Below are 11,367 nucleotides of genomic sequence, written 5' to 3' on the forward strand. Positions count from 1 at the left end.
GTAATAATTTTTATTGGATTTCATTTTTCTATTTTCTATCCTCTAGTTTTGCCACTGTCAGCCAACAAAGTAAACATTTTTTTCTGCATTGTAGGTTGTAAAAATTGCAATCTAGGTCTTAACTAACAATTTGTTGTTGTTAGTTGGGTTTTTTGTTTTGTTTTGTTTTGTTCATGTATTGAAGTAGAGGAGGAGACATTTACTAAATAAAAGTTAGCTTTTGTGCTCTATTGGAACTTGAGGACTTCTATCTTACAACAGAGAATAAACTAGCTTACCAAAAAACAATTTATTTTTGACACAAACTTTACTAGGGATTTGTAGATGTGAAAGGAAATAAAAGTACCTGGGTTTTGATGCCACACTGAGTTAGAGCAGAATCAGCTGCTCAAGTAGAGGGTCCCTCTCCAGCTTTGCACAGCAGGTCCTCGAATAACATCCTCCTTTCCGTATACGACTGATGATATAAACTTAACTCTTGTTTATATCAATTAGCTTGTGGTAGACTTGGTTCTGTTGTACATCATTTCACTTAAAGTCACAAAACCTATGGACAACGATAAATGAGGACTTACTGTACTACGGTAGCATTTTGTCCCCTGGAGCCACGGGTAGGATTCTGTCTTCCCCCACAGGCTTCCTCTTACTCATTCTCACCTCCACAATTCAAGGAAAGCTTCTTTCTCTGAACAGACCACCTACTAGCCTAGTCCCACCACCTCCTCTTGTTTTTGAATTTATGTGTTTTTTATCCCACCAGGGTCTAATCAAAGATCTGAAGTATCAGTCACAAGGAAAAATCTCAGCACATCAAAGGTGGAAACAGTCAGAATCAGCTTGAAAGAGAATCAGAGCATGTTTCAACATAATCTGAGAGACACGAAACCTCTATCTTAAGATAACTTCACAGAGATTTCCAAATCCAAGAAGGTTAAGAATACCACAGAGAGACATCTTATTTTAAAACTCAGAAAGACTTGCAGGAATCGATTTGTCCAACATGCCTCGTTTAGTAGATAAGCAATCAGAGGTATGGACAAGTTGAACAACTGCCCAAATGGCAAAAAGCAAACTGCCAGCAGCCCTAGACAGGAGTCCCCATTTCCTTGTCAAATTCTCTAAATTTTCAGCAGTGCTTAATGTCCCGAGACTTCAACAGGCACATGTTACTTTTCCTACAGTGTGGGGTGATACAGAACTATACACATTCTCCTTATGATTACTTAATTTAACATCGATAAAATAATTCATGTATATTTTAGGTCCTGCTTTTTCTGTTAACATCAAGGCATAAGGCCTTATTATAAAATATGTGTATTTATAAGCACCCCTCAACAAGAGAAATCTTTTCAAATCAACTTATCTGCTGACTTGCAAGATCAAATGCAAAGCAAGTCTTTATTTTAAATAGACCCACCTGGCCCAATTAGGCCTCCTACTCAAATTAACAGTAAAAAAACAAACAAACAAGAAAAAAAACTTAACCCAGTCATGACAAAGCAGTTCAGATATTCTTTAAAATTATAACATGCTTTCAAGGTCTTAAAGCATTCCTCAGTAATTATTTATAGCAAATATTCTTTTGAACAGAGTAGCTTCATCTTTCCAAGGATTCTTCCCTTCTGTTAATATTCAAACACATGTAGGAACAATGTCATGAAACCCTATCCTATTCATTTCATGCTTAGATGAAGAAAAAGGGTGTTTTCCTTGCATTTTGAACTCATAACTTTTTCAGAGTACAACAGGTAATTAAAAGAACAGAGGATCCCAAAGTCCATGCCCAGTCTTATTTCTCCACTAAAAGCTATAACTAGCAATTCCCAGCAAATACAAAGAGATTGTAAAACAGGCCTAATTCTGTTTGAATAGCTATTTGCTATGGCTTGCTATGCATGAAGAACACAAACACAGCTCTACCAATTATTCACTTCATCACAACCTCCATTAGTCTTAAAGGCTTAAGTTTTACAGCTCAAAGTTTAGTTTGCCCCAAAACACAAAGACCCAGTATAAATCATGTAAATAATATTTTTAAGTACCACTAAATAGAAGTTCATTCACTGATGAAATATACTCTGATACAGGAAGGGGGCATACTGGTATAATATGAAGTCAAGATCCAGCCTAGATCTTCTCACTTATAAGATTGGAATAACAAACATTATTAGTGTGGGAACTATTTACATGACTATGATTAATTGGAGAGGACACATGAAACAATATATGGGAATTTATGAAATTTATAAATAAAACTACAGATTTCTAGGAAAGAGCAAGTTTTAGACCTAAATTACTCTTCTTGAACAATGACATTAAAACTGACTTCAATAGACAGTTCCTGCAGCAGTGCCAGTACAAAGATTTTGCCTATGACAGGCAAAAGGCAGACATCTTTGTTATGTTCTTGTTGTTTTAATAATTTTTCAACACTACCATCCCCAGTGAAAGACAAGCACCATTGTTAAAATATTGTACAAAGGTCTCCTTGACTTTCAAAACTAAAAGTAGTCAGCTAATTCATAGTAATTCTATATTCTCTCAGTACTGCATTTTAAGTTAGATTTCCATCCATCATAGCCCCAGAGGAATTCAATTAATTCTCACACACTTCTCTTAGATTAGTAGTGCACTCTGATTAGTGTTGCATTAGCAAATGAAATCATTGCCTGGTTAAGACAGGGGATTGAAAAATAAGCAAATATGCATTACTTGGAGAAAATCACCCCCCAAAAAAGTGAAAGAATGTTGTAGATACAGCCTCTCAGCAGAAATATCACAATCAATAGCTACTGAAGAAGCATTTCATGGCACAAGAACACTTGGAAAGCCAGCAGGTTATGTTTCCCACCTCCTCCACCCCACCCCGCCACACACACACGCCCACAGGGTTAAAAATCTTTCTAAATGTGTCTTATTGAAAACTGAGGTCTCATTGAATTGAAACACTGCTGTTTAACTTTAGCTTCCAGTCTAGGGTTAATATGTTTAGAAGGGCAAGCCACCACCCTTTCTTAAATCTTTTCTCATTCATCTTTCTACATAACTCGTTATGCTGCATTGTATGAATATGGACACATTAGATCTTAGAGCTTCTAGAGAACATAGCCCTGTCTCATATCTCCACGTTGCAAAGGACACATGGGAGAGAACTTAACCTGAAAAGCCTTTTTGCTAGAGTAAGGTAAGGGATTTGCTAGAAAGAGGCTTTCCTTCCAGGTGCAACCTCTTTACAGAGAAGTGTCAAAATAGAAGAGGACCCTCGGCATTATTTTCAAGATGTAAACATTAGCCTAATAATTAGCTCTACTATGTTTTGAACTTTTAATTCTTTTCTTTTCAAAATATCAAGTCCCAAATTCTTACAGCATTTGGTGATATAGTATTGATCCTAGGTGCCTAGTAGTTTTCAGGCAGAAATTTTATTTTTATTACTAGGAAGTACAACTATTATTCAGTAGCAACCTAATAATAACAATAATTTATTATTTAAACTTGAGTATGTCTAAAAGCAACTTATTATGTAATAACTGTTTAAAATTTACACAAGAATGTTAGATGGCTTAATTCCTTTGCTTTAGATATAAGTCTCATGTCCACTGCCTCTGTCCTCACACACATAGTTCAGACACATTTGTTACCCTTGATCAGGAGGAAATGGCACAGTGCCCATTTGATATGTAGTCTGAGTCATTAACCCAGTTTTTCCATCTTGAATTTTCTTGGGAAAAAGTTTTCTTTATATTGGTAGCTGAGTGGGGCCCATGGCCAGAAGCCCTTAAAAAAAAAAAAAATCAATTCTTTAATGTTGCTAAATGCTAAATTAAAATTTTGAAAGTGGGCTTTTCCCGTGTTATAAAATAGATTTATTGTTGGCTCAGAAACAAATCCTGTGGACATGTAGATGTGCTGCTTCCCAGTGGCTGTAACCTGAGGACTTTATTTAAACTGTCCTTTGAATCTACAGTAATTTGATGTCAGGGAGGAATAGGATCTTTATCAACAAAGGGCTGCCAGAACCCCAACTGTTTCTTGAGTAGCTGTAATAGATGAATAATGTTACAACCAACTGTGCATTTCAGTTTTTGCTCAAAAGGCTTTTCACTAATGCTGGTGGTATTCCATATCCATGTGTTCATCTCGGAGCCCAGTAGTTTCCATCTGACTTTCATTAGTTTTCTTGAGAGGATCAGTTTTACAACTGGAATCAGAAAAGCAGTCAAAGTAATTACAAGTGGCAATCAGTGAAATATAATAATTTTAGCTTGGAAACATATGTTCCTTTATAAAGAAGATATTTTTTTCCATAAATCCAGCACCTATATTTTCCCAGGACAAAAAGGGTCCATGTACCGCTTCTTATGCTACCTCCCAGATCACAGTGATATCCCTGTAAACTGATTGTTCCCCTCCAGGGATAGGCAACTCATTACCTCCCAAGGAAATCTTTTCCCTTTTTGATTCTGACAATTTGAAAATACTTTACCAAATTGGAGATGAAATCCATATCTCTGTAGTGACATCTTTCAGAATTCAAAACTGGGGTCTTAACAGAGTAAACCCAAACCTCTTTTCAGTTACTCATGGGCAGCTCTTTTCTCCAACCCCTGCCTTTTCCTTTCTTATGTTCAATACCATTGATTTCCTTAATCACTTTGGCCACTCTCTTTGGAAGAAGCTCAAACTTGCCTATATTTCTCTTAAAGACATCATCCCAATGGAAAATTAGACTTTCATTTATAATATTTACATTAAATTACAGCTCTGCTATTTATTAAATATTGGAACCAGGGCAAATTATTCACTGTTTTTGTCACTAGAGATAGCAAAGATGAATAAAACAGGCATGGTTTAAAGGGCAAAACAGGCAATAAGCAAGTTAGCAAATAAATATATAATTACAGAATTGCCAAATAATATAAAGAATTGCCAAGAGAGTTCTGAGGTCCCATGGTATGAAGGGCAGGCCTTCTGAGATGGAAGCTGAACGTTTTGTGATAGGAAGGTGACAGTATGTTCTAGGATGTGGGGTGGCAGTAAGGTAGGAGATTATTGTTTTCTAACAATTGAAGCAAAGTCTAGAGTTTAGAAGTTTAAGAGTGGAGTGGAACTAAATGAGTTTGGAGAAATGTAAAGCTTAGTAGCCATTGTTGAGGGTTTGGGTTTTATATGAAGTATAAGGAGAAGCCATTATTGGATTTGAAGAAGTTACGGTGTCTGAAATAAATAAATAAACTGTTTAAAAAATTGTTGTCATGCTAGATGGAGAACAGACTGAAAAGGATAAAACTAGAAGTGGGACAATCAATTATGAGGCAACTGTCATAATCCAAAAAGAGGTTCATGTGATACAACAACCCTGTGAGGTTTAAACATGAAGCTTAAACTCTACAGAGGTTAAGACAGTCATAGCAGACTGCCTGCCTATAATTAAACTTGACCCACCCCCTGCCCCAGCTTGAGCAAGTTCTTCAATCTCTTGTATATCTCAATTTGCTCTCTTGTGAAAGGCAGATTGTCATAGGACTTACTTCATAGAGTTTCTATGAGGATTAAATGAGTTCTCTGTTAGCTAAATCCGCAAAGAATTTTTCACCATTATACACGATCCACCATATATTGCATTTTTCGGACTCAGCATTATTTTTAGTTTTGTCTGTAAATGAGAAAGATAGTGAGTGAAGAATGTGACCAAATAATTATTTATCCTCCATTGCAAGCTATATTTGCTGATGCAATTGAGAAAATGTAATGTGTAAGAGAAGACAGTCTATGGACAATTAGTTGTGTTTTCCTTTCTTTGGTAGTCTACCTTGTTATTTTATAAAGATCCAACACTTTGAGCATTGCATTTCTTTAACCCCATAAGACCTGTTTTTAATCTTGCTTAAAACCCAAATTCTACTCTATCACTGTGACGCTAGCATAGTGTGGAACAATAGTACAACAGTGCCACTAGGCTGTATCCCACGCTGTTTCCTCTTGTGATATATTCACCTAGTTGAATGACACTCGTTGTTTTATAGGCATCCCAGGAAGTGACTATGTGAATGCCAACTACATAGATGGCTATCGGAAACAAAACGCCTATATTGCAACACAGGGATCTCTCCCCGAAACATTTGGGGACTTTTGGAGAATGATATGGGAGCAACGGAGTGCCACAGTTGTTATGATGACAAAACTAGAAGAGCGATCCAGGGTAAGAATAAATATCTACCTCTTCCCTCTCAAAATCTCCCCTCAGCTCCTATGTTGCATACTTTATTCTGTTTATAATCTCATCTTAAGCTTTAATGTTATAACATTCATTGTGAGTGGGCATCAGCAACCCTGACTAAACCATTCTTCTAAGTCTTTTCAAAAACGAAATTCTCTCATGTTACAATGTATATGATTGCCAAAAGAAAAAAAAGTAGTACTCAAAAAAGGAGAGAAAATGTTAGAGAAAATACATTTTAGCTCGAACCAATTCTTTCTGAAACACATTGAAGAAGAACACACAGACTTTGAGATTTTCACCAACATGTACTTCCCAGTATTTTCGCAATTTGCAGTGTGAGAACTAAAATTCTGTGATAAAGGCTCTTGTTTAAATTATTCAAATTAGCATAAATTAAGTCAGGCAGCCTGAAAAATGATGTGGGTTAATACAAAGCTGAGAAAACACATAAATGTATGGAAGGCACTTTGCTAGTTTAGCGTTCTCCAAAATAAATAGAGTTTAATAACAAAGTCATTGCTTAATAAAGTCTGAAAAGGAAGTTTTATTCATCATATGGGTCCAATGTTACGGTGCATGGCACATTAGTTAAACGCTGTTGGTTAGAAAACTAAAGCGTAATGGGTAAGCTATATTCCCAAGAAAATATGCATATATTATAGCAATCTGATGAAAGTCAATCTTTAACCTTAAGAATTTAATGAAGGAGTCTCTGAAAAATCACTAAAGACAGCTCAGACTCCCACTGAAGAGTGGGACATTCAGGGTAGAGTTCGAAACCACCCATGAGAGGCCTCTCACTGTGGCCACAATAGCCTCAAAAATGATATTTAGACAGCAGCCAAAGCCCAATTCTCCATTCGTTGTGTGACAGCTGAGGGTTTTTAAATGGTCATCTAAGCTAAATTCATGGCAGTTTCTCTTAGCCCAGGTGTATATAAGAGGGAAGAGTTGAAAGCTGCTCAGAGGATTTATAAGGGAAAAACTCAGATATAGGAAAATACAAAAAGCCCCAGCTGTTGTTACCTGACAAATAAGGAGGTAAGAAATCAAAAGATATGGTTCACAACTGGTTTAGCAAACCTAAAAAAAGGAATCAGATCTTTTTAAAACATGTGAATTCTACAGAATTATTGAAATATTGTCTGAAATGAATTTAGATGAAAACTGTTAAGACTATAAAGACAAATATCTGTCCTACCTTACATGCAAACTCCATTCAGAAGGTGTAAATGGGTCTGTTTTGATTTGTACTCAGGGTATAACAGCTATATCTCAAGTCCTTTCTTTAAGAACAGCCTCCCCACTTACATGATTCTTGAATATACCTGTTAATAATTATAGCATTATCTAACACATATTAGGTGTATGGATATTTCACAACAACCCTGTGATATAAACACTACCATAATCTCTACTTTGCATATGAGTAAACTAAGTCCAGACATCCCAGAAGGTCACCCAAGGTCATTTAGCTACCACGGTTAGAGTTTAAAATTGAAGACAGCCAGTCTTACTCCAAAACACCTATGCTTAACCATCAGACCATACTGTTAACACTTCTGTGACTCTGAGACAGCTGAACTATTATATTATGGCATGCATGTAAATCTAGCCTACCTGGACCACTCTGCTTGGCAATACCAGCTGGTAACAAGCAGTCATTTGCAAAAGCTGTTTTCTGTAAAACACACATTTTTATCTTGACACTGCAGGCCTTCATTAAACCATGCACAGAAACTTGTTTTGAAATAACTAAATGAAATTCTGCCCCTTTTCTCCCTAATTGCTTCTAATAATAAAGTTAGTTCTAACTGGCCCCACCGCCACTGCAACATCTGATGGTAATGAGCAGTTCTTGGCGGAAGGCATTGTGACTTAAATACCTACAGTTTATCTTTATGTTGCAGGCTACCTTTTTTCGCTACCTCAGACAGAGAAACTTATTTGGAAGTTACTAAATGAACCTCTGTTTGCTCCCTTCATTAATTACTCTTTGCTCTTGCAAGCTAGCTTTCTCTTTGTTAAATGACCTAAAGGAGGCCAATTAAAATGCTGTCTTGTGATTTGCATTCAGTGATGATTCAGCCTGTACCCAAACTTGCAATGATCTGCATAAGCCAACATTGAGGAGTCTCAACTATTATTAATCTGACCATACAAATGAGCTCTGACCACCCCCCAAGGCCCAAAAGTCTTTTGTTCCACAGTCCGGAACACTTGAGAATAAATGACTAAATGCAATGGAGAAATCTAACAAAACGCTGGTCCCCAAAATTATTTCACCTGCTCGTCCATCTTTCTACTTCACATCTACCCACCTTATCTATTATTTTTTCACCTACAGTCTCATGGAGAGAGGGCAAGGCATTCCTGGATTCTCAAACAAGAATTTGAGTTGGGTTTTGCTATAAAAACAATATTGTAAATAGTGGTTAGTTGTTACTGAAATATATAGTTCCATACTTTAGGAACTTTGTGGGTAATGTGGCCTGACCTGGGGACTCAATACATTCTCATTCCCAGCAGCCAACTTCAAGGCAGTTGAACTAGCTTGGTTTTAGTTAGGAATTGCCTATAGTCTCCCTCATAAAGGGAGGTGGTCCAAGTAGTTTAAATATATCACGTCTCCAAGGGCTGCAGCCTAAAAGCTCATTATTTTGATTAAGACTCAGGTTTTTGAAATAATTAATATTCATCCCCTTGGTATATGGGGGGTAAAATGTGTGTGTATGTAAACACTTACATGCATTAGAAGTACGTAAGGGTACCTGTTGACTAGAGATTTGGGGTAGGAAAGAGAGAAGAAAAGGAAAAGGAAGAGTAGACAACATGGTATTACACAAGACTGTGGGAAAACTAACATCAGAGAGAAGAGGTGGTGACATAGTGACGTGATATAGTTCCAAGTAGGGGTGCCTTACAGTCAAATGTCTGGGTTTAGATTCCAGCTCTAATGCTTACTGTAGTGCTTTGTGACAGTTAGCAAGTTACTGGATCCCTCAAAGTCTCATTTCTTACATGGAAGGATTATTGTGGGTATTGACTGAGATAAGGAATGTGACAAGGTGGCTCAATGAGTCTCAATTATTATTGTTTGGTTAGAGAGAGAGAAGTTGGAGGCTTTGCCATTGCAACTTCGCTTTCCCCTGAAGCTGTCTTCCGAATGATTCAATTTTTTGTTTCCAAATGAAATCAGTTTGTTTTTCTGTGGCTGACAGTGAATCTTGACCAAGTTTATAGAGTCTCTGCACATGGCGAATCCTGCCCACTGTCCCCAGTGTAGGATACCTATGTGTTATGGTCAAAAAGAGAGTGTAGCTCAGAACATGGGGTTCTTTTGCACTTGTCTTTTCCTAGGACAGAATCTCGAGAATGGAGATCCTGTTGCAGAAACTTCTTAATCAGTCTGCAAATAGACCTTGGCTATTTTTGCTGCTACTTTTATTGCAGCCATATCACGAAGCAACACGATATGAAAATAGCTATATTGATATGAGTTACATGTAGTAATAATTGTCACTGAAGATAATGTATTCTCGATATCACATTTCTTTTTGGTTCAGTTTTGCTTTTCCCCTCCTCATTCTTATTTATCTGATGATGCTAGGAAATTCTCTCCTTAGTACCTGTCTCCTATGTTTTCCAGCTTTCTGTTGTGCCTAGTCCTGCCTCTTACCTTGTCACTCTGGCCTGCTATTGATAAAGCAGCAATGTTTGTAACCTTTGCTGAATTAGAACAATTTACTCTCACAAGAGGACACTGGGTTCATTAGCAGGTGTTAGAAGTTTCACTGGTCTTTTGTTAGAGAACTGACCAATCTTGGATTTAAATGCCTAAAGAAGCTCTTACACATGTGAGGTATGACTTAGGACTTCAGTTGGCCATTTGAAAACTTAAATTACTTGATTTTCAAATGCCATCACTCTCTCTCAAATTTCGTCTTGAAAAGATCCCAAACCTAACTGAAACGATTATTTGCATGGTGTATACATTCAGTTTTCAACCCTGAAGAGAAAATATACATGTTAAATTTTCTGTGTGTTTCATGTGGATAAAGAAACAAAACAAAATGTAAGGCTAAAATCTGGAAATTTTAAAGGCAAAATATGATTGCCGCCTGAAACACACAGATCAATTTAAAGCCTTGTAAACTGTGCTGTGTGACATGAGATACTATTAGTGGGTTCTATTCCACAGTTTCCATCTTTTTTGCCAAATCCTCTCAAGTTCTGCGTAGTTCATTGATTCTGTAGAGAATCATTCTCATGCCCTAGAATGTGGTCTCTAATTGTTTCCATGTTTCATGACATGCCAATAAGCACATGAATTGGTTTGGGCAACCACATAGAGGGAAGAAAAAGTTCGGAAAAAATGAAACAGTGGTAGGAGTGTAAAATATATACAGCTGGGATTTCTACTCCAAGGGTGTTATTTGTGGGCACAACTGGGACACATGGTTGGCTGCCTCACTTGAAGAATTGGAGTCTCCAGGGTAAGATTTGCCAAGGTGATTCCTAGCCCAAAAGCTCTATTATTTTGTTGGTGATTGTCCACTTTTTTCCCTTCATCTATCTGCTTTTGGCCATTTCTCTTCTACTTTGTTTTCCATCTTGTGGTACACAAGATAGAGGGAATGTGTAAAGCCCATGCTTGACAAACTGTTGAGCAGCCTTGATTAGTGTTGGAAGCTAAAATGGCTTAACAAAGTTAAGGGATATTGGGCTTTCACTAGTTCTCACCTTCTCACTGGCCTGCCTTTAATTACTGCCCATAGTTGACAGTCATTGTTGATTTGTTGTTGTCTTGCAAGCTTTATGGTGGGAGCTGATTCACTAGAGCTATTACTGTGGCAGTACTTAGTGCTGTAAATGTGAGAACGGGGAGTGAAATTTTGACAGTCAACAATTGGGACGTGATTTACAATTCGAATTGTCATTTGTTGTGAATCACATTGATGTGTCGTGAAAGTATAGAGGTAGAAGTAAGGAATTCTACACTTGGCTTTCAAACTGTGAATCCCATATTCTATTTCCAAATAGAGAATCATGCAAACCAGTTGATGGCATCCATTGCTAAAGCGGATGAAAAGTTTCGTGCATTGTGACTTTTGTTTACCTTAGGGAAGAGAATGGGAAAACTG

At 37.1% G+C, this 11,367-nt stretch overlaps 1 protein-coding gene across 18 annotated transcripts in view; it reads left to right on the plus strand.

Annotated features, from left to right (window-relative positions):
- The window catches only part of PTPRD (protein tyrosine phosphatase, receptor type D), a 396,821-nt gene that overhangs the window by 329,380 nt on the left and 56,074 nt on the right, over nt 1-11,367 (plus strand). For all 18 annotated transcript variants that reach the window (XM_023535084.1, XM_023535086.1, XM_023535085.1 and 15 more), the window contains one exon: nt 6,027-6,202. In XM_023535084.1, coding sequence (XP_023390852.1) covers nt 6,027-6,202 — 176 coding nt within the window. The remainder of the gene's footprint in view (nt 1-6,026; nt 6,203-11,367) is intronic.

Source organism: Pteropus vampyrus, unplaced genomic scaffold (assembly GCF_000151845.1).
Source record: "Pteropus vampyrus isolate Shadow unplaced genomic scaffold, Pvam_2.0 Scaffold136, whole genome shotgun sequence".
NCBI classification, from domain to species: Eukaryota; Metazoa; Chordata; class Mammalia; order Chiroptera; family Pteropodidae; genus Pteropus; species Pteropus vampyrus.